General features: G+C 37.4%; 1 protein-coding gene and 1 non-coding gene across 2 annotated transcripts; one reads left to right on the forward strand and one right to left on the reverse strand.

The window, feature by feature from the left end:
• Window positions 1-2,252: 2,252 nt before the first annotated feature.
• LOC149085020 (DENN domain-containing protein 10-like) lies at window positions 2,253-18,782 on the reverse strand. The gene is made up of 7 exons (XM_089232776.1): window positions 18,712-18,782; window positions 12,700-12,902; window positions 11,184-11,412; window positions 5,232-5,343; window positions 4,286-4,494; window positions 3,696-3,790; window positions 2,253-2,772 (listed from the first exon to the last, which is right to left on the reverse strand). Exons 1-7 carry the CDS (start codon window positions 18,749-18,751, stop codon window positions 2,599-2,601), a joined length of 1,062 nt encoding a protein of 353 aa, XP_089088902.1. The 5' UTR covers window positions 18,752-18,782; the 3' UTR covers window positions 2,253-2,598.
• Window positions 8,082-8,155, forward strand: TRNAS-GGA (transfer RNA serine (anticodon GGA)). Its single transcript has one exon. It is a non-coding gene; the product is annotated as a tRNA-Ser (tRNA).
• Window positions 18,783-24,802: the final 6,020 nt, after the last annotated feature.

Consider the following 24,802-nt stretch of genomic DNA (forward strand, 5'->3'; position numbering starts at 1 on the left):
TAAGAGTGAAGAGAACATCGGCAAAAACGCGCGGCGCACGACGCATCTGACTCTTCCAGAAGCAGTCGGCCAATCACGCCCGACGTAAAGCGCTGTCGTGAGGCGTATTGCGCTCTGTAGGAAAACAGTCATGCTGGTTTTCTTATTGGTGAGTGGACGGCGAATCACGTTGCGCGCGGCATAGAAAACGCGACTTAAAAGAGAATATTCGATATTTTTTTTTTGATTTGAAATTTCAACAAAAAAGTTTTTGTGGCAAAGATTTAATATAAGCTAGGTATGGGTGTTATATAGCAGCTCTTGTCAGAATAAACTTATATTAGAAAAAACCGAAAAAATACAGGTGGCTATCATTTTGGGACACACCTTACTTATTCAAAAGCATGAAAATATGTAACGTTAATAGTCCTCCTTTGACTTGTGTTTTCGGAATAGCCGGAAGTGTGCAACAAGCAGATACCATTTTTACAATGAGTTGAAACTATTCGTACTGTTCACCATATGAAATAGCCGTAGAAGGAAATTCGCTGGCATAGAAGACGACGGCACTCACGTGACACGTCAGCGGAGGAGAAATATAGGGTTTTTCTCTTTCTTTTTACCCTTATACCTACTCTAAGATCTGACATGACACGCTGAGTATCTGTAGGTGTGAATCCACCGTAAACTTACCTACCCTACATTAGTAGCTGGGTCTTTCGAGGCTGAGACTTAGATTGCGACAAAAATTTTTGAATAAATTCCCCTCTCATCAACCGCGATTGTAGATTGGTTTCAGAGTTGACCTCAGGGGTGTGCGCGATGGGTGCAGTAGCATAGGACTACGCACTCGTGGTAATACGAAAAATATTTACTGTTATCGCGAATTTGTATGGGGACGATTTTAATACGTGTTAACCATATGAAAAGTAAATATACTTATTTTACTGATTTGGTTTTTGCTACGATGATTTTATTTCTCTTCAAATATACAGCACTGTACATTCTTCATGATCACGGACGAAATATTTGGGCCAATTCTATGGTTTTTTCCTCCGTTTTTCTATACTCCTGCAAGTGATTTTCCCCCCTACATATGCAGTCAAATTCCGTTATAACAAGTATGGCCTATAACGACAATCTCGATACTTGTGATTTGCAGGTCAAAGAGCTAACGTTACAAAAATAACCCGCTGAGAAGTCTGTTATAACAATTTTTCCCGTGATTGGGAGCTGTCGTTATAACGGACTTCTACTGTATATGCAAGGGCGTGAAAGAAATACTTGTGTGTGTCCTTATATATTTTTTTCCCTCCTCACCCTTTTACGGAAGGTTAAGAAAAGGTTGCCGATACATCAGAGAGATCCAGATTTGTTGCCAAAAGCCTGTACGTGAAGGAGTTAAGTGGTTTTCAAAGTATATGCATCGCGAGGGGTTTGTCCATTCAGTGCTTTGAAATGATTCTTTTCTAGACTATTCAGAGATTCACGGGTGGAAAAGTTCGAGAGGATCAGTGTTTTAATATTTGTTTCCAATACGAGCACTACCCAGATGCATACACAGTACCTACCCTTTTTTGGGGCAGGACACTTTGTTTCGAGAGAGGGCGTGTCCAAAAGAATATATTGAGCCACTAACCCTCAAAACATTTTAAACTAAAAGAAAAAAAAATTGAAAAGTTTTCTTTTTAAACTGTCTAAATTTTTTCTATCGCTTTGCAAGGCCATAAATTTTTATTTCTGCATTAATAATTCTGAGAATCATACTGTCGCGGTATATAAAGTTTTTGAATTTCTCATCTTAAGCTGTTCATTCCCGTAGTCATATAGGGAAGATAATTTTAGGCAAATAATTAGAATGAAAGATGATATAGGTAGGGTTAGGACTCCTGGAAACCCATTCTTTCATTCTAGGCACCTTATCTAGGGTTACCAGTTGTCCTCATCACATCAGTTCTTTTTCATGGGACTATACAGGCACCTCATGATAATGAAATTTGGTATTATGATTTTTCAAGAGCAAGTGCAGGAACTAGTAGGAAGCCCCAGGACATCGGTTTTTCTGGAAGGCCTATAATACTGTTAAGACGGCCCTGCATTTCAGGCATCAATTTGAAGGTTCTCATGCGTTTTTATGATTCTGTATGAGGGAGGATACAAATGCCAAAACAATGTTTTTTATTTCAAGTTATGGTTTCATATTAAATGGTGTCAAAGAGGAGGGGAAAAAAAGGCAGTCAGTTTCCCAAAGTTATGTGACAGGGAAAATCAAGTAAAAAAACAACAGCTACATGTTTTATTTTAAAATTCATAAAAGCAAAATATTATTCATTCAGAAGCAGTATTGTTGACAGAGGTTTGGCAAAGCATGAACTATTAAATCCTTGTGCCAAAAAAAAATCAAATCAAAACTTAGACTTCAGATTCAACTTCATTTCATAGCTTTATCTGGCTGATTTGAGGATAAAAAAAAACACTGCAACTTTATTTATAGCTCCTGTTTTTCAAAAATGAAAATTCAATGATATGGAAAACGCAAATGAACTAAATGTTTTAATGCAAATATGAATGTAAAAAAAATGTCAGAGATCACAGTATACTAAGTTTTAAATAGTCTCTTCAAACTTCTATCAATTTTTCTGCAACAGCCAGATTCCAAAGAAAATTCTCGAGGGCCGGTGCAAATTTGTTTTCTTTTAATGCCGATAAACTAATAACATGGTTTCCATCATCATTTCTTGAACAAAGAGATTTCAAACTGTTTAGCAATTCACTGGTTTTGAGTGCTATTTCCTATTGAAGAAATGCAAATTTATAAATGAGACCAATTATAAATGAAAAGCTTTCAATAAAATGATACAAACATACATTATACTGACAAAAGTTACCAAACACTTCTTCAAATAAGATGAATTGATCTGTGTTGTACAAATATGCAATACATCTACAAATGATATAGAAACAAGATGGACTTACCTTCATCATATTGTCTGATAAAGTCCATGAAAATGATGTAGAGTGAAAGAGCACTGTATAAAACGTACAATAGTTGTGTTGCCATCTAACAGCCATTTTCACAGGTAGCAGTAAACTTGACAGTGAATGTTAAAATGATAGCTATATCTAAAACTATTTTTCACATGAAACAGGCTGATAACCACCATTATTTTTCTTAAAATTTAGGTACTGCTATTTGGGCAGCTAAAATAACTAGTACTAACTATATTGCAACCTGTTTTTTGAGTTTTGTCTTTTTTATAGAGCTCCCCCCTTGGTGTTTTAAAAACTTACCTTTAAATTTTGAGCTATGATAAATATATTTATCAGTACCTGGAACAAATCAAATGGTTTTCTCATAGAAACCTATGGGAAACCACATTTTGGCTAATGAACATGATTCTGGAATGAATTATCTTCGTTAGCAGGGTATCACTATTTAAAAGGTATATAAATATGGGTTTTTAAACAAATATCTCTAATTAACTGAGAACGATGGTGCCTATGTTATAGCCAACTCAGGGCCGTATTCACAGACATGGTTTAAACTGTAGTCACAACTTTTGGATAAGAGATCAATATAGATTGGTTAAAAACCTGAATTTAACCAATCCGTGTGAATCTCTTATGAAAAAATTGTGACTATAGTTTAAACCATGTCGGTGAATACCGCCCTCAATAGTATAACCTTCAATTTTAAACAAAATAATAACTCTTACTTGAATTATATGTTCATCATTTGTACTAGCATTTTCTGCTTGTCTTGTAATAAAAACCGCAATGTCTTTATGAGTTTTGGTCATAGCAAACATTTCTGAAAAAAAAATTGACAATCGATGTAAAAAAAATATTTTTTTCATCAAAATAACTTAGTATGGAGAACCCCTAAAATATTGCTCTGCATGCAAGACTGACTCTTAGTCCTTCAGATTTTATCAGTTTTTTCAAATTCTTAAATACTGTTCACAAAATGCAGCAGTGAGATTTGAACATCAGAGAGAAAATACAAATTATAAATCAACATGGATACAAAATTGAAGGAAAAAATTTTACTACAGAAATTAATCCATGATTTAAAATCTTTAATTAAGGTTACTTTCATTCAGTTGAGAAGGTAATCATCTTTTAATATAACATAAAGGGCAAGAGCTAAATAAATTATGATCATAGAAAGTAGTGAAGTTTTATATAATTGTTTTTTGTTTAATGAAATGATTCCATTAATAAATTCAACTATCAAAGAACAATGTGATTCTACTTAGGTGGTAAAAAAATCTACTGAAATTTTAGAGGGATTCTAAAAACCCACCTTTAGCATGTGAAGCAACAGTGATTTCAGTTGCAGCAAAATTTACAAATACATCATAAATTTCTGTTCTTCCCTCCACTGCAGCATCTACAAATCCAGCTATATAGGTATTCAAGGTTAAAAGCTCAGCGATTTCTACTTTTGTTAGCTGCATATATGGATATAAAAGATTCCAATTTTGGCGGTGCCAAACAAAAGTTGGTATGACCCTGAAAATAATAAAAACTTTTACAATGCATTTATTTACTGTATGTATTTGATATTAATATTGTACAAAATATATTAATTTCTATTTAATATATCATTTAACAATTTTTAATTCACTGTTGTGTGTGTGGATGCATACATTTTTACATCCTTTCCTCTTTCCGATGCTTTTCCATCCAATCAACTCCAGCCAGCTTTCTGATCTCATCTGTTTTCATCTTTCAATACGGGTAAATTCCAGGAGAATCTGATGTGTTTTAGACATGTGGGTGCCCAGCTTAAGCTTTATGCATAATATTTTAATTTAAGAATTTATTCTGGGGGTGCTTGGCGACTTGCTGTGAAACATGTTTCTGATTGCTCCAGCCCCTTCCACCCAGCACTTCCAGTTTTAACACCAAGAAATTCAAATGTCTGGTGATCAATATATGGTAAAACATCTATCATAATATTGTTAATTATGAAAATGTGTTTGCAATTTTAAAATGAAGATTTTTGTTGCCTCAGATAAAGAAAAGTAATTGCGTTTTATTCATTTATAACATAATAAACAGCTTTTAGGCTCACTGAATCCAGTTTTTAAGCAGAGTAGTAAAAAAATGTACTTTTATTTTTGCAAAAGAAAAAAAGAATATTGTGTCCTTCACCTAATTTATAATGCATCTATGATGAACTTATGAATTACAAAAATATCATTTTGCATCAAGTCTGATAAAATTGTTTTTTAATTAATATTCACCTCAGAAAACTTAATAAAGAATCAAGATGATGGTGGTAAGCTACAATTCTTTTCTTCAGAATCACAGCTGTATAAATCAATATCACTTCTAAACCAAACATCTTTATGACATCTAAAAAAGCAATGAACATATTATTTCAATTTTTGTCACTTAAATGTTTTCAAAATAAAACTTGAAAGTTTAACAATAAAAAAATATGGAAAATCTTTCAAAGAGGACTACCCTCTATCCCCCAAAAATCCAGCCCTGATTGAGGTTAACTAAAGTATAGAAAAAATTCTGACAAGAAAAAATTTGCCCTAAAAGGAGGTAGCCCTTCGAGCCCCAGGGGAAGATCACTCCACTCAGCAAGCAATGCTCTCCGAAGTTCCGGTACACATGTAGGAGGTGGTTGACAGGCTGCAACTCATCCGCCAAGCATGTCCCACACATGCTCTATCGGATTCAAGTCAGGTGAGAATGCTGGCCATTCCATACGGGTTATATCCTCAGATTCAAGGCATTCGTTTACAATGTTTGCTCGGTGAGGACGGGAGTTGTCATTCATAAACACAAATTCTGCACCCATGGCACCCCTAAACAAACGTACATGTTGTTCCAGAATGATGTCCCTATAAATTTGGGCTTTCATGGTTCCGGTTTGAACATGCAGATCTGTTCTGGAACCCAGTATAATTCCACCCCAAACGAGCAATGCTGCACCACCGTAACGGTGTCGTTCAATGATGTTGTCTTGGTGGTAATGGGTACCTGGCGTTCTCCATCACACAAGCCCACTGTGACGATGCCCACATTGCATGTTCTCTACTCCAGGCTAATCGCTGCCGACAGTGAGTTGCCATGAGCGGAACACATCTGACAGGCCTGCGAGCATATAGACCAATATCTCCCAAACGTCTGTACACGGTTTGCCTTGACACTGTGGTACCCGTTGGCTGCAGATAGCTGACGAGACAGGTCGGATGCTGTGCTCCGTCTGCTTCTTTTGGCAGTTACTGCCAAATACCGGTCTTCATTCGGCGTTGTAACTCGGGGGCGACCTGTACTGTAACGTCTATTGACATTTCCGTTATCTTGGAATCGTTGCCAAAGCCTAGAGATGACACTTTGGGCAATTCCAAGTTCCTCGGATACTTCCATCTGAGTACGACCACATTCCAGGTGGCCGATAATTCTACCACGTAAAAAATCATCCACATGCGTCCTCTGTGTCATAACTATTCGCTTATGGCACTGAGCGCCTTACAGAACTCTTGTGAACAATTTCACTTCTTTGCCACCATTCTTTATATACCCCCCTCTTACACTCTCGTCATTGTGACGTACTATCGGCATCATCTGGTGGCTTCCTGAAATTTGCATATCATTCTTGCAGATGTGTGTGATAATTCTACAGGGGAAATTTTTACTTTAGATTTCGATTTCCATGTGATTCTGAATTATCCTTAATTTATGGACATGAGTGTAGAAGATAACTTTTTTTTTTTTTAGCCGCTCTGCGGTCGTGTGGGCATCGTGCTGGAATCTTGTCCCGAGGATCCAGGTTCGAACCCCGTTGACGGCACAGTGGTGGTCGGCTGAAGTTGGTTTTCTGCAGTTTTCCAGCTTCAAGGCACGAATGTGAGCCGATCTCCCATTTGAAAAAGTCTCTCCGCAGAGAGTAGGCAGGCCTACAACACGATACTCACAAGACATGAAAATTCAAGCATTTCCATCCTTACTTCAGAAAATGGAAGCCAGATGGCAGCAAGAACATGAAACAAGCACAACTCGACAACATAAATACGTTGGGGCCAAGCATACACTCAGAACACCCATCCGGCATGTGCCGATTCGTTAGAAATTCCGAAGAGGAATGTGTACGAGATACATGTTCGGTTAAGTAGTAGTAGTAGATGATAACTTTGAGAAAAACAGAAGACGACCTCAGATATATTAATCAGTAGATGACCGAAAACAAACTCAAATTAAACATACACGAAACCCAGTATCAATGCATTAAAACAAGCAGCATAAACTCTAATTCTGAGATCTCCATTAAAATACATGCTTGCCACCAACAAACATAACGGAACTGCAATTGTAATAAAGTACAAAGAGTACACCAATATGAATATTTAGGAATTATTATACAGGAGATTTAAAATGGAACTTGCAATGTGATAAATTACTTAATAAAATCTGATTTTTTTTATATAGTTTTACTTTATAAATTAAAATATTTAATAGATGGAGTTTTTATAAAGGACATTTTTTTATGTATGGGATTTATTCAATTATAACCTATGGATTAAGTGCCTGGGGTGGAGCTTACCTAACCAATATTACAAAATTAAGTAACACATACAACAAAGCAAGAACACTAATAATACAAACATGTAATACATACGATAATACGAACATGTAATACATACGATAATACGAACATGTAATACATACGATAATACAAACATGTAATACGTACGATAATACAAACATGTAATACATACGATAATACAAACATGTAATACATACGATAATACAAACATGTAATACATACGATAATCCAAGGAAAGATTGAGAGATTCGGTGCCTCTGTAGTCTAGTGGTCTAGGGTGTTCACCCGGAAAGTGAAAGGACGTGGGTTCAATTCCCCGCAGGGGCAGCTGAATTTTCTCTCTTTCCAAAATATATCTTCGCAACATCCAGTTGTTAAAAACCTTCGTATGATAGCGGAGAGCAATGTCATCCTTGTGTAAGTCGCCATCTGGTGGCAGCATCAGCAGTTGTGAGCTTGGCCTGAGTCTGGTCGTCCATGTACGGTCCTTTTCAGTGTACACGAGCTCCAAGGAAAGATTGAGAGATTCGGTGCCTCTGTAGTCTAGTGGTCTAGGGTGTTCACCCGGAAAGTGAAAGGACGTGGGTTCGATTCCCCGCAGGGGCAGCTGAATTTTCTCTCTTTCTAAAATATATCTTCGCAACATCTAGTTGTTAAAAACCTTCTTATGATAGCGGAGAGTGACGTCATCCTTGCGTAAGTCGCCATCTGGTGGCAGCATCAGCAGTTGTGAGCTTGGCCTGAGTCTGGTCTGGTCCATGTAGGGTGTACATATTTTCAGGGTGTACCCTTTCAGTGTACACGAGCTCCAAAGAAAGATTGAGAGATTCGGTGCCTCTGTAGTCTAGTGGTCTAGGGTGTTCACCCGGAAAGTGAAAGGAGGTGGGTTCGATTCCCCGCAGGGGCAGTTGAATTTTCTCTCTTTCCAAAATATATCTTCGCAACATCTAGCTGTTAAAAACCTTCGTATGATAGCAGAGAGTGACGTCATCCTTGTGTAAGTCGCCATCTGGTGGCAGCGTCAGCAGTTGTGAGCTTGGCCTGAGTCTGGTCTGGTCCATGTAGGGTGTACATATTTTCAGGGTGTACCCTTTCAGTGTACACGAGCTCCAAAGAAAGATTGAGAGATTCTGTGCCTCTGTAGTCTAGTGGTCTAGGGTGTTCACCCGGAAAGTGAAAGGAGGTGGGTTCGATTCCCCGCAGGGGCAGTTGAATTTTCTCTCTTTCCAAAATAGATCTTTGTAACATCCAGTTCTTAAAAACCTTCGTACATACGATAATAATATAAATTGTCATATATTGGACATTAGACAGCTATACATTTACAGACTTATAAATTTTTTGTTAAAAAAACTAGTTAAAGCAGAAAACAAACAGAACTTCAGCAAGAATTAAACATGAATTTGAAGTCACAAAAATAAACAAACACCCTTTTCAAAAATGTTTCTCGTTTACTGCTCCAAATAGTGAATTCATTTCAGTCGACAGCTCATAATTGTAACAATGAATATTAAGCTTTCATGTATGCAAAAAGTGAGCAAAATTATTAAAATATATTTTAAGATTGTTTTCATAGAATACAATATAAATAACGACATCAATGTGAAATGTTGGGATAATTTAATCACAGCTGAAATAAACAGACATTTTTCATGTTGTCATGGTACAAAAAAAAGGCATATACATATAATGTATCTCTATAAGCATACATATTTATATATGCTTATAAAGATATATTATATGTATATATGAATAGTATTGGGAAACAAAAAGGTATATTTATTCCACAGACTCATTATTTATATAAGAAATATCATAATTCAACAATTTCAGAGCTGATAATTCAAATTTTTACAGTTCATAAATTTTTGAAATATTCATATCTTATTACATAACATTTATTAACATAACATAAGGTACTTGGAAAATGGTGGCAAAATATAATTTAATTCATAGGGCTGACTGGAAGGACATTATGTCCCTTGGGCCCAATATAATTATTGTGTTCATGTCTTGTCCTTTCTATGTGGTTTTGTTGTTGTTTTTTTTTTTTGCAAAAAAAAAACCTCATCTTTTTATTCATAAAAAACACTTGTATCCAGATACAACAATCTTACACTAATCTCCTTCAATGTTCCTTGGGCTGCAACGCACTTCTTCCAATGGTTCTGCCACTGTCAGAAGCAGAGCCGGAATGCCTCTTTTCAAATGGCACAAAGCTGGTCCATCGCATTCTGCATGATGTCTTCTCTGGACTGAAATCTGATCCCTTTCAGAGGTATTTTCAGCTTAAGTCAAAAGTCATACAGAGTAGGGAGGCTGACAAAGCACAAACGTGTCGTGTTTGGCCAGGAAACTCTATATCAAATGTAAATAATGGGCAGGCATGATACCATGATGCAGCTGCTAATTACCCGCTACCCCAGGTCCGGCTGTTTTTATCTCAGTGTCCCAAAGACGGCATAGAACCTCTTGGTAACACTCCTTGAGGATGGTTGTGGTGTGTACCAGGGTTTAAGCTACGGTCGCATTTTTCACAAAATGCGAAAGAAAATCGTAGAATGTGAAAGAAGTAGTAGCCACTTTCGCAAAAATGCATACAGGAGGTATGAAACGAGTAGACATCCAACCATCAATCATTACATTAGCATTGTAGCATTTTGCTAAAGCTTTTCCCTCTATTTTCGCTTTTTTGCGAAAGGAATTTTTTATCCAGCTTAAACCCTGGTGTGTACTCCTGATGAGCCAATGTCACTAGAGTCAAAGAAGACAGTCAGCCTGACTTTGACACTGCTGCACACCGGCTTTGTTTTTTTGGTCTTGGGGATGTTGGATGCTTTCATTGTGACCACTGCAACTTGGTTTATGGGTCATACACATAAACCCCAGAACTCATTACCAGTGATTACTGCTTTGGTGAAGTTGGGATCACTGTTCATAGTCTCCATCTCATGTCCTGAGCAAATCTCCAAATCCAAACAGAGGTACTTCTGCTTGATCATTAGCAGCTTTGGCATGAAGTTATGATTCTCTTGAAGCCTAAATACTCAGTCAAAATAGAATGAATGAATCCAATACTGATGCTTGCCTTGTCTGCAAATTCTCTGATCATTATTTGACAATCCTGCATCACCAGAGTCCTCACTGGTCAATGACTCATTTCTGGACATTGAGGAACTAATAGAACGTGCTTCACTCTTCACTGATGTGCAGCCATCTTTAAGGTGCTTGTACCACTCTTTTATCTGTGTGTTGCCCATTGCTTAGTTCTTGAAGGCCTCTTGAATCTTGCGAATCGTTTCCACTAGGGAAAGTGGAAAGAAACTTTCCATTGCCAAGCTTTTTACACAATTTAGTGCAGTAGCATCATTCAAGTTTTTCTATCATTTTGTCAAAAACAAAAATCCATCTTGCTGCTCACTTACACTTCCTCACTCATCTGCCATCTGCCCGCGACTGACAGATTCTGCAAGCAGGAAAAAATTCAAACGTGTGCATTAGGATCGCCTATAAACATGTACCTAACCCTGTTTCCCTAGCTGTATTTGTTAACGCAAAAAAAATTATGGTTGGGTATTTTTTGAACAAACATTGTAAATAGTACACACAAATAAACAATAATATTTATTTTTACCTCTAACCGGTACTTTTGCAAGAGAAGTTTTAATATCAAAGTCTTTAACAAAAAAGCTTCCATTTTCTTTAGTGCAGCAGGATCCTTTCACCAAAACAGAAAGATACAATTGCAACATGGCAGAGGCATTTCCTGTTTTGCAATATGTTTTGCTCATAACTCGTGACAATGTCTCATATTTTTCTGGATGAAAATCTCTTGTTTGAAGAACTAAAATGAACTGTTTCACCTGCAATCATAGTTTTATAGTATTTTTTTTTTCCAAAACGAAAGTAATAAAAATTTAATAAATAGTAATCGTTTATTTTCAACATAATAATTAGATGTTTTTAAAAGCACCTTTTTAATAAAATATACATAAAAGACATCATTAATCATAAAAAAAATATGTGTTATTTATTTAAGATTAATCCGAAGGAAAAGAATCAATCCATCACATCAAAATTAGATTTAGTATTATACAATGTTATTTTTCCAACCAGCAACACATCAAGAAAAGACACTTCCTTCATATTAGTGGAGATGAACTTGAAAAAAGAAAGTTATTTGTGTTTTGAATTGTCAATGGATGATTGAATTATAGTTGCACGATAGATTATTTTCAATTTTTTTCTGTATGTTTTACTAAAAAAACATTTAAACAATGCTATAAATCAAAGGAGGAGACTTTATGGGTATTAGTGCCAAGATGAACTTAAGAAAGAAAAGTTGTTTGTCTTTGCTGAGAATCCAACTCAAGTCATCTTGCAGTACTGACAAGCACACTAATATGCCAAAGACACAACTGCCCTTTCTTTACAACATACTTAATAGCCTGATGTGCGGAGTGGAGCCATTGTAGTCTCCTGTCTCCTTTAACTTCAGCAAATACACCCCAGATTGTAACAGTAGAGAACTTTCTCTAGTGTCATGAAAATTTTCTGAGATATTGATGACCGAGATTCTTGATTTTTACTTCTTTTTGAAGTCCTGAAATTTTCAGAAACTTGGTTATTTTTTGCCCGGAAAAAATGGCAAAAATCAAGAGTTTCTATTGCTGACATCTCTCTCAGTAAATTTTCATTCAATTGCTAGCTACAGCATGGACACAGATATGGTGGGGTGGGGGGGGGCCCTCCCCAGCATCAAAGGTGGAGTCGACTGATCTAATGTATATATGAATTGATATCATAATTGTACCCCCCAGACTTCCAAGTCTATCTCCGCCTATATGTTACGGGGTACATTTCTTTTGGGGTAATATAGAGAGAGTGAAAAACTTACTATTTTAAATTTTGAGTTACTTGAATTTTTGAATGTGCTGTGGAACTTTTATTCCTTTTGGAATCTTTTGGTGAAACACCATTTGTATATAATGAAAGTAGTAGTAGTAAATTTAAATCCATGTCTATGCTTATCCTGAATAAAAAGGGCTATTCATCTGTTGCATAAAAAAAACTGCGGTAGAGCATGCATTCAAAATAAAGTAAAAAAATATAATTTTACATCACACAAACTATATGTAGTGCTTTAATACCCGAGGCAATTTATCTAAATCAAAAACTTCTGTTCGATTCATGTAAAACCATGAATGCTGATGATGACAATAACAAAATGCGGTAGAATGTCGCTGACTGGAACTGTTTTCTAGGCCACATTTTCGCAATAATATATCTCTCATTTCAGATGGAATGGAGGGATATGTCCATGTCCACAAAACATCATTATTTGTGTCTTTTTCTGAAATAAGAATTAAAATATAGGATTTTCAGACTTCTAAAAAACAATTGAGATGTTAGCAAAATTCAAATAAAAAAATTAGTTACCTTTAAAAGAAAATACAGACACAATATGCAAAAATATATTATCTCCAAAATTATCAAATCCCCTCAGTTATTTGTCAAAAAATTCTAATGTGCATCTGATTTTTGTCCCTCATATATATCTGACATAAACATAATTTTTTTTTTTCATTATACACTCATGTCCATAAATTAAGGATAATTCAGAATCACATGGAAATCGAAATCTAAAGTAAAAATTTCCCCTGTAGAATTATCACACACATCTGCAAGAATGATATGCAAATTTCAGGAAGCCACCAGATGATGCCGATAGTACGTCACAATGACGAGAGTGTAAGAAGGGGGGTATATAAAGAATGGTGGCAAAGAAGTGAAATTGTTCACAAGAGTTCTGTAAGGCGCTCAGTGCCATAAGCGAATAGTTATGACACAGAGGACGCATGTGGATGATTTTTTACGTGGTAGAATTATCGGCCACCTGGAATGTGGGCGTACTCAGATGGAAGTATCCGAGGAACTTGGAATTGCCTAAAGTGTCATCTCTAGGCTTTGGCAACGATTCCAAGATAACGGAAATGTCAATAGACGTTACAGTACAGGTCGCCCCCGAGTTACAAAGCCGAATGAAGACCGGTATTTGGCAGTAACTGCCAAAAGAAGCAGACGGAGCACAGCATCCGACCTGTCTCGTCAGCTATCTGCAGCCATGGGTACCACAGTTTCAAGGCAAACCGTGTACAGACGTTTGGGAGATATTGGTCTATATGCTCGCAGGCCTGTCAGATGTGTTCCGCTCATGGCAACTCACTGTCGGCAGCGATTAGCCTGGAGTAGAGAACATGCAATGTGGACATCGTCACAGTGGGCATGTGTGATGTTTTCCGACGAGTCCAGGTTTAGCTTGCAGTCTGATTCGAGTCGGACTTTCTTATGGAGAACGCCAGGTACCCGTTACCACCAAGACAACATCATTGAACGACACCGTTATGGTGGTGCAGCATTGCTCGTTCGGGGTGGAATTATACTGGGTTCCAGAACAGATCTGCATGTTCAAACCGGAACCATGAAAGCCCAAATTTATCGGGACATCATTCTGGAACAACATGTACGTTTGTTTAGGGGTGCCATGGGTGCAGAATTTGTGTTTATGAATGACAACTCCCGTCCTCACCGAGCAAACATTGTAAACGAATGCCTTGAATCTGAGGATATAACCCGTATGGAATGGCCAGCATTCTCACCTGACTTGAATCCGATAGAGCATGTGTGGGACATGCTTGGCGGATGAGTTGCAGCCCGTCAACCACCTCCTACATGTGTACCGGAACTTCGGAGAGCATTGCTTGCTGAGTGGAGGGATCTTCCCCAAGATCAGATCGATAATTTGATACTCAGCATGCCTAGGCGTTGTACGGACTGTATTTCATCGCATGGGAGACATACAATGTATTAACCATCATACCAACCATGTAATATTAAGTTTTTGTAAAGGAGATATTTTTTACAATTGCTCCAGGGAGCAAAAATCTTAGTTTTTATGAATGGTATCATACATACACCATCGTTTTTGTTCTTTATCTTTTGTTTAATTAATGGGCTTTATGAATAAGTAACGTTCGTTTTGTTTCTGAACCTTTATTTGTCGGAGCTGGCATTAGCCTCAATTTATGGACATGAGTGTATTTACTGACCGAGAGTTGATTGTTCTAGATGACAAGCGATTGTATTGCAGTAAAACCTTGATTATCCGACGTGATTGGAGAAAAGCCCATGTCGGTATATGTCCTCAGGGCTGTAACTAGATACAAAACACCTATACTATCCCACCTCATTATTTTTCAACAAAAATACTTAACTTAGTGCTCTTACTGGTAACTGCTGGATCTGTATGAGAATAAATTAAAAGTCTCTATCTTGTATACACGTTAACACGGTGTATCTCAACCTAGGGCCATACGGCTCCCTTGCATTCCTCAGATACTCCAAGGGGGTGTCATGGGTGAAAATCAAGTTGAGGGTAGTCATGACAGGCTACCAAGGGGCCCTACAAAGCACTGTGAAAAAAAATTGAGATAAAGAAATGAAGCTTTAAATGAAACAAAGTGGGAAAAAATGTGACCACTTTCAGAATAAAGCGGAACTGCCCATAGAGCTAGGGCCGTACTAACACATACCACTTGGACACAGACTAGGGCCTTTAGTGCGTAGGAGGGCCCCACAATAATGAGATTTGACACTACTTTTTTCTAGAATATGTACAGTAGCCGCTACTTATAAGAATCACGTTTTGTACAGCCATTCTGATTCTTATAAGCGGTCGATTCTTATATCTGGAATTTTCTTTGCTGTTACTCTTAAAATTACCACTGGAGTACGGAAGGAGTACGGGGCCTTCAAGCAAGATTATGATTTTAATGTAAAACACGAAAAAATAAACCTTGGGCTATCAATTTTTATTGAATATTTTACTTTCTAGAATTTTAAGTTAGTTTAAACTTCTACAACTTCCCACTACTTAGATGAATGGTGGCAGTTTTTGAAAGAAAAACTTTTTTGATTCTCATGAGCCGAAATCTGATTCTTACAATTGATGATTTTCCTATGTTAAAACAGCATTTGGTTTTCCTTTTGCCAATTTGATTCTTATAAGCGGTGGCTATGTAAATTTGCATACAGGTACTCCCAGCAAGGTGGGAGGGGCCCTGATGCTACTAAAGTGACCCGGCAGAACCAGGGCCATCTGAAAAAATGGTCCCATTCAGGCATGACCCTGATGCCAACTGGGGGGTGCCCTACAGATTTGATACCATGATTTGCAAGAATAATTAAATGCATAAGCCAGGGGTTCTCAAACTTTTCACACCCACGACGCCCCTTTCTGCAGTCAATGCTATTCCGTGGCGCTTTCTGGAGCATTTTAACAAAGAACCTCTTCAGCGGCACATGGTCCCCACAAAGGTTGCACAGTTTTGAGAACCCCTGCCATAAGCTGTTGTTTCCAGCTAAAGTAAGGGGCTCCATAACATCTTCTTGCTCCAGAGCCCATGGAAGTGAGATGGCACTGCATAATATCCCCCACAAAAACCCTCACTGAATGGGGGGGGGGGGGTGACATTACTCATGAAAAATTTTTCAATACAAATTTTCCCAAAATATTAATCTAATAAGGTCTATCCGAGGATGATGTAACTCTCCGCTATCCATACGAAGGTTTTTAACAGTTGGGTAATGCAAAGATATATTTAAGAAAGAGAAAAAATTCAACTGCCTTTGCAGGGAATCGAACCCACGTCCTTTAGACCACTAGACTACAAAGGCAACGAATATCTCAATCTTTCTTTGGAGCTCGTGTGCACTGAACGAGACCGTACATGGACGGTCAGACCTAACTCAGGCTAAAGGTCACAAATGCTGACACTGCCACCAGATGGCGGCTTATCTCAGGTTGATGTCACTCTCCGCTATCCATACAAAGGTTTTTAACAGCTGGCTGATGCGAAGATATATTTAGGAAAGAGAAAATTCAACTGCCTTTGCGGGGAATCGAACCTATGTCCTTTTATTTTCTGGGTGAATGGTCTAGACCTAGCCTAGGGCATCCATCAGCCAGCTGTTAAAAACCTTCCTAATCAGGTCTAGCTCCTCGATAAGGAAGGAGCTGGATAAGACAAAGGGGCCATGAGAAAAAATATGGTCCAATAGGGACAATGGTTAAGAAACACATTGCTCCAACACACATATTTGAATGCAAACAACAATCTCAATAACCAAAAATTTTCTTTTTTTAAAAATTAGTCTATGATTCCGTAAGCAAGGTTGCACCAAATTTGGGGATTACTTTCTGTTGCCAATTAATTACCTTGGCACTTTGACAATTTAAAATTTTTCATTGGGGGAAATAATGGAACAGCTATAGTAAAATCCGCCGACATTTTTGGCAACTTTTTTTTCAGACGATACGTGGATAATGCTGATCATTCTTCCAGAATGTTCATTGAGCATGCTCTTTCTTTCCAAATGACGTCACCCCATAGATGGTCGCCAAGGTAGAAAAACCTTATCAAAATTGGAAATTCAAAAATTTGATGCAACCCTGCTTATGGAGTCTTAGCCTTGAATTATTTTTATATTTATTGATGCATGTTCAAAGGGATTGGGGGCAACTTGTTGAAGTGGATAGAATAATGCTTGTGAGATAGGTCACAGCAGGTTATTGCGAACGTAAAATTTTCTGATTGGACAAGTGTCAAAAATTGCCTGCCCCTACTTTCTAATGCATATTGGGGGGATCAGAGACGTACGCGGGAAGGAAGTTCGTTGGCCTCCCCCTCCCAGACAATTAAAAAATAATTTTTTAATGCAAAAATATTTTTTAAAAAATTAAAATTTCGAAAGAAAATACATTTATATGGTATTATAATCAATTTCTGTTAATTTCAATGCTATCTGAAGGCTAAGAGTACGTCATTAAGAACTCAAAATTTCATTTTAAGAAATTTATTGCGACCCACTCGCAAGACATATGGTAAATCCTTGGCCTGTGGTCCTGGGGTTATCTGATATGGACTGCCCCTGAAACCTAATCTTGTAAAAATGAACTAAGCAGCACATTTACAGATTTCTTAAGTGACCTGTGGCATAATTCCAGAGTAGTTAAGCAGTCTGTAGCACATTTTCAGATCACTCAAGTAGGCCCGTGGCACATTCACAGATCACTTGCATCTGTGACCAGCGACACAGTCCCAGAACACTTATGCGATTTGTGGCACATTTAGAGGTCTCTTGAGTGACATGTGGCCCAGTTTTAGAGCACTTAAGCAGACCCCATGTGGTTCTACATTACTCAAGTTACCTGCGGCAATTTCCAGATTACTTGAGTGATCCGCGACATAATTATGGATCACTTGAGAGTGATGCATGGAACAGTTCCAGAGCACTTAAGTTGCCCGGACATATTTCCAGACCACTTGGATCCGCGAAACATTGGACATATTTCCAGACCACTTGGATCCGCGAAACATTTAGAGATCACTAAAGTGGCAGTGTAGGGGACTTATCGATAGGGAGAATGTTAGTTTAGGTGCCCACAAACTAGCGAGTTTTTCTTGTTTTGGCATACTGAGTAAGATGCCATTATAAGAATATTTCATATGATTCGTTGATGACGTAAGCATCATCAAAATCCTCCTCCCCCTCGTCATTAAAAGTCAGCAAATTGGAAACTCCCTGCCCCCACCCCCCATCTATACGGACGTAATACTCGAATGACCCCTAAGCTCGATATTAGGATATGGATAGGACTGCGAGTAAATTCGCAGATGACGTAAAGCTTGTAGGGGTAGTCTGAAATCAAAACGATAGGGAGAGGCTCTCAACCACTTCGTTGGGCATTTCGCCTATTGTGGCCTTTGCATTTAAAATGTCCCACATCAATATAACAAATATGCTAAGGTCTGGAATATAAACTCAAAACACGTTAGATTGAAATTGATATCGATCATTTTCTTCGCATCCATGGTAATATTATTGTTTAAAAACATTGTTTTTTGAACTTGAAATATTTATTGTAAAATATATATTATTTTGCTGCAGTCATATAGAAAACACAAAATGTGCACTCGACTTTTGAATAAAAATACTATGCAGTGTATGGACATAGGTAAAAGACAGCTGAATTATATCGTGATTTCTTGTGTATTGAAGAGAAATATTTAAACACCGAAACAGCGGAAAAAATTCTCTACCTATTAAGCCGGCGGATACGAGATCACTGACTGCTGCCATAATTTACATTACACTTTTCTTCACTCAAAACATCAAGCTCCAGTTAGTATATTGAGGTAATAGGGAGATCGGGATAATTGTACAGCAGGTCGTTGTTCCAGATAAATCTTTCTAGCCAAAAGCCCTGTATAATTATTATTGTATTGTGGATGAATCTTTCAGCTTCGATTGAGGACCTCGTAACCAGATCATGCTACTGAGAAACCGGGACAAACACTTGAATTCATTGATAAAAACCATGTTTCCCACCTTCCCCAAGGGTAGGGCTGACACGGCTCAGGAGAATTATCATCAGTTTTTTGTTTTTTCATAGTTTCATGTTTTTTCACTATAGAGAGGCATGAGTGGAGATGCAGGAAGGGGAGGAAGGAGGCCACCCCGTTACCGTCAAAGTTGAGGCTGATCTAATGTATATGCCATCGAGTTTATTCGATAAACGAGTTTATATTACTTGTAATATAATCGATGGTATATGCGTATATATGAGCTGACATAATTATTTTAACCATATGAGCTCGAGAAAAATACGGGAAATTGAGCTTCGAAATACAGAAAAATACGGGACAGTGCCAATTATGGCTAATTATTGCCAAAAGTAAGCAAAGTTGCCAACTCGTGCTGAAATAACAGAAAAGTCGCCAATCGCCGGAAATGAAGCACCATTTCCAATTTCAGGGAATTAAAAAAAAGAGACAAATGTGTAACATGAATATTCTTGTTTGTAGTCTTAATCATCGTAATATAATTTCTGAGTTAGAAAGATAATTTTAATCGTTGATTTGAAGAATAAAGTTGGAAAAAATAAAGTTGGCTTCATTGAAAATACGTGAAAAACCGGGAAATTTTTTGCCGAAAAAACCGGGATTGTCCCTGGAAATAAAGGATGTATGGTCACCCTAGATATGATCATCATCATCATCGTGAAGGGGACCCCCAGACTTTCAAGTCTATCACCGCCTGTGTATAGAGGGGCTCGTGAAAAGTCTGGCTTGGGGGTGCGTCAGATATCCCAGCCTAGGGGCCCTGCCCCAGGACGTGAGGGCTATGTTTCTGCTTTTTTGAAAACATTATTGTGGTGGCTTTCTGAGCAAACAATAAGGCAGTTTCTACATTAATTTTGTTTCAAAAAACATGTTTTAAAAATTTAGTGTAAAAATCAATTATCATATAACATATTTTTAGTGTAAAAAATTCCTATAAACTCAAATGAACAAAATATCGCTTCAAATCTTGACTTTGTGTAGAGGGTTTCGAAAGATTAGAACCTATGGAAGCCTGCGGCCAGGTTGGTTCTTTTTTTGTGAGTAGAAGGCCTTGTCATATACACGACTGAAGGGAAATAAATGAAGAAAAATGAAACAGTGAATCACTCACTGCCCGGTTTGACTGATGTCAGGGCCTGGTACCAGGCCATGTCGCAGCGGATGAGAAACAGTGGTGTAGAGGACTATGTGAAAAAATGCACACGAGTGCAAAAAAATTTAAGCAGAATATATGCTTCTTTGTGTTTGTATTTGTTTGTACATACACATAGTTTATTATTATTTTTTACTACATTTTTTTGCCCTATTTTTATTTTATAAAACTGAATTCGCGTTCTGCAGAGAAGAATTCATGAATTCAATGAATTTCGGTCAGTGTTTAGAAAGTTAAAATCAATCCAGAAATGTGATTTTTTTAACTTGAAGCTCAAGACGAGCACCCCATGGTCTAAAATACTTCCGACACCCCTGTTCCAGTACAATTGAAGATCAACAAGAATCTCAAACCACTCTAACTCTACGTTAGACCTAATTACTGTTTCAAATAAATTCCCGGTTTCGATTTCTCATTTCCGACCACAAAATTTCTTTTGTAAATTTTTTCCTCCATCACACCCTCCCTTACTTTAAATTTGCTGTAAAACTCAATTTTAACAAGGCCGACTTTTCCCTTATGCAAAATATCCTTCCCTGATTTCGTCTCATCATCTTCCTTAAACGATATTCATATTCTCTGGAGTAAATTCAAAGCTGTTATCGAAAAACGCAAAGCCTCTGTTCTCATCAATAATACCTCCTCAAAATGTCTCTTTAATCACTGGATCAACCATGATATTATCCATTTAAAAAGGAAAATCCGCCGAAATGTCTTCAAACTCAATTTCAATATAACTCCCTTTCTCTCACAAATTGTAACTTTAAAGTCATCTCATCTCTCACTAAAAAACAAATTATCTAACTATTTCCTTGCTCCACTACCTTAAAACTAATCCCTCAAAATTTTGGATTTTAATTCGCCCTAAATCAGCTAGCCCCATTTCCCTTAAAATTGATAACATTGACCTAACTTCTCACCTTGAGATTACCTCTGTTGTTTTTCTTCTCTGACCCCATTTCCTGTTAATACTCCTTCTCCGATTCATTATCAACTCTAGTTCTGTCTTCTTCACTGAAGTAGGCCTTTTGAATCTGTTAAAAAAAATTGAAACCCCACTCCACTGGCCCCGAGGGGATCCAAAATCACATTCTCAAATTTTGCGGAGATCAAATTTCTAATTATCTTGGAATTATCTTCAACGTCTCATCAAACACACCTAACTTGCTCTCTGACTGGAAAATTAATAGGATAATCCCAATTCATATAAATCAAGTTCCCTTTCAAATCCTATTAACTGCAGACTAGTTGTTATCACTTCTACATGCTGCAAGCTTTTTTAGCACATATTTGCCGAGGAAATCCACCTACTCCTTGATTCGATAAATTTCTTTTTCCCTAATCAACACGGCTTTCGATCATCTTTATCAGTAACTACCCAAGTAGCTCATTTCATTCATGATTTATCAAGCAGTATCGACAAAAACATCCAAACCGATATAATTTTCTTGGATTTCTCTAAAGCTTTTGACAGGGTGCCCCATAATAAACTTCTACTTAAACTACAAAACCTTGGTCTATGTGTTCAATTGCTTAAATAAGTGGAAACATTCCTCCCAACAGTAGTCAGTTTGTCTCCTTCAAGGGCCAGAACTCCCTATTTTTCCAGGTTAAGTCTGGCACGCCCCAAGGTTCGGTCCTCTCACCATTATTATTTTTGATTTTCATAAACGATCTTCCTAATTCCATCAATTGCCATATCAGACTCTTTGCAGACGATTGCGTCATCTACCAAACAGTGCGCAACGAATCCGACCAAGTATCTCTCTAAAATAATCTCAACCTATATCGGAATGGTGCTAATCCTGGCAATTACCCCTAAACTTTTCGAAAACAGTTTTATGAAACTTACTCGCAAAAGACTTCGTCTTCATTCTTCTTACTCTATAATCACCGAGTTTTCTTATTATAAATATCTGGGTGTAATTATTTCTGCCGACCTCCGCTGGAACCTCCATGTCGATTACGTCTTTCATAAGTGTCTCCAAAAACTCGTTTTTCTTCGTCGAAACCCTAAAAACTCCACCCGTCACTCCAGATATCTGCTTTTAAACCTATATCCTTCCTGTACTCTCATATGCCTGTAAAATCTGGGACTCCATACTCTCTCCAGTACAGACAAATTAGAATCTATTCAAAATAAATCCGCCCGCTTCATTTTAAAATGTTGGTCATCCTCCGCCTCCGTTACTGAACTGAAGCGTCAACTCAATATCCAACCACTTTTCACCCACATATCCAGGGCCACAACTAGATGCTTGGTCAGCCGGGGCAAGAACGCATTTTGGCTCCCCCTTGTAATGCTGAAGGACGGCCTAATGGGTGAAATTTGCGCCCCTTCTGGTTTGGCGCCCAGGACACCAGACCTGCCTGCACCTCCTCGCAGCAGCCCTGCACATATCTCTCGATTAACTTTCCTTTTCAAAATCCTTCACGGCCTTTTTCATATCGACACTTCCAAGTTTTTAACTCCAGCTTCACACTTTTCCAATAGAATTAACTATTCCAAAAAATTGAAATCCATCTTCGCATCCACGAGATTGTTTCAAATATAGTTTCTTTCTTCTAACAATAACCGATTGGAACAATCTCTCATCAAACATTATTGATTGTACAACCGTTTCCGATTTCTTTTGTAACATCAACCGTTTCCGATTTCTTTTGCAACATCAACCGTCTCCTCTGTCAAACTTCACCACCGCATTCCCTTGTATAGGCCTCGGCCAAGCAACATTGAATAAATAAATAAATAATTCACATACTCATGAAATATATGTCTCTAATGTAGGCTACCATCAAATTACTTTCTTAACAAATATATTTTCAATGCATGGGCGGAATAGACTTGAAAGTCTGGGAGGGGGGCACGATGATGATGTCAATTCATATATACACATATACATCAGCCGACTCCACCTTTGACGCTAGGGGGGGGGGGGATGCTCCCCACTCCCCCATGTATCTCCACCTATGTTTCAATGTTTTGTCTGAAGTATAAAAGATTGCTGAAATTTTTTGTTGGCATGAGGCAGGCAACTCCACCCGCGATAAAAAGCTTGCAACTGTGAATTCTCTTGAAAAAATCTTTCCCAGACACATTTTCCCTTATACACACTGCCCATCTAGTGAATCATTTTTGGCCTGCATTCACTCAAGCGAGAAAAAAAAACAACTTTCATCATCAATATTTGAAAATATTTCTTTAAGAAAATGTATGTGGTATAGAGCAATATTAAATAATAGTCTAATAATTTAGTATATTTCTGCTTGTTTTATCTTTGCTCTCTTCGTTTAATCCCCAGAAATCTGGAAGTAGTTTTATTTGAACAAGTCATATACGATACATTCATGAATTACTGGTGATGTGCTCAAGTAGTCTGAATCTTTAGGATCCTATACGTGCATAGTGTAAGGTAAGTGCACCAATAACGGGTCACCTATTTTCAATTTAAAAAAATATATATACAGTATTTCAGAGTCAAAAGCAAATTATGAGAAAAGTCTGGAACCATTTTCTATCGTATATCAAGCCACATTCTTTCAGTTGCCATTTGGTGTTCAACGTGGAAGAGTGTTTTGAAAAAAAAAACAGGTAGGAAAATGAATGTTGCTTTGACCGATTCTTAGCACATTTTTTTAAAGCGCATTTCATTGTGCATTTAAGTGTAATACCATTATATTCTGAATATGTATTTTATCGGTTGTGATTTAAAAACATTAAACTGATTGTATATGAAGTTGAAAGGGTGGCCTATTTTAGGGCCAATCATTTTCACATTGTTCCAATTGTAGGCCATGTGGCATTATTGCAATTAGGCCATTTAGTTTCAGTTTCAGTGAGCCTAAAGTGGTGTTTCTGGCCTGTCGTTCCAGTATGACGTCGAAACCCGTATGCGTTTTTCGCGATTTTCACCTTCTCAACGTGGTTTGCGACACCATGTTCCATTGCAATTTTTTGTTCCTCTGAGTTTGTCGGTCCATTAACAGAACATCCTGTATTTTTACGCCTTTAAACATACTATCTATTCTTTTCTATCCAAATATGGGCATGGCTCACCACATCCTGAAGCAGGGTCCTAGGCTGAGATTTTCGGTGGGTCCTGGGGCCAGACTTTTCAAGAATCCTCAATAGTGAATTTATAGCGTGAAAAAAAAATGATAAGAATCGCCCCGGACATCAGGGCTAGAGCCCTGTCAGCCCCACTATTGGGGAGCCGTCGGTACGGGGATATTAAGGAATGAGACTAAATTCCTGCAGAAGCACATAATGCTTTAATATATTTAAAAAAATAAAAAACAATAAAATTTAAAAACAAATCAAACAAGAATCGAAATGGAAATTAAGAATAAATTAAACTCAAAAGAAAAATTAAAGTGGTTTTATGTGTGCTTGCATCATTTTTAAATATAAAAAAAAATGTTCAAAAATACGTATGCTCAAAAATATATGCGTGTTTCAAGAAATAAAAGAAAAAAAAAATGATATGCAAAGTGTAAGATCGACAGGAAATAATAGGTGTTTTGTTTATGTATAAAATTATGTATTTCACGCAGCATGTCCAGATATTATTCCACTATTGCCACAGTCAAATTAGAAGAGTAGTACCTTTTTTTATTCTTTTGCTAAAAAAATCA

The sequence above is a fragment of the Pholcus phalangioides genome, unplaced genomic scaffold (assembly GCF_987345545.1).
Source record: "Pholcus phalangioides strain wild (caught in Gottingen) unplaced genomic scaffold, Ppha-v1.0 ptg000007l_1, whole genome shotgun sequence".
Lineage (NCBI taxonomy): Eukaryota > Metazoa > Arthropoda > Arachnida > Araneae > Pholcidae > Pholcus > Pholcus phalangioides.

Bases quoted from the DNA above. Each gene is read 5' to 3' on its own strand.
- LOC149085020 (XM_089232776.1), bottom strand. From the start codon at position 18,751: ATGGCAGCAGTCAGTGATCTCGTATCCGCCGGCTTAATAG. The intron at 12,903-18,711 runs GTAGAGAATTTT...TTCTTATTTCAG, and splicing joins CGTATCCGCCGGCTTAATAG to AAAAAGACACAAATAATGAT. The intron at 3,791-4,285 runs GTGGGTTTTTAG...TTTTTTTTTCAG, and splicing joins TGTTGCTTCACATGCTAAAG to AAATGTTTGCTATGACCAAA.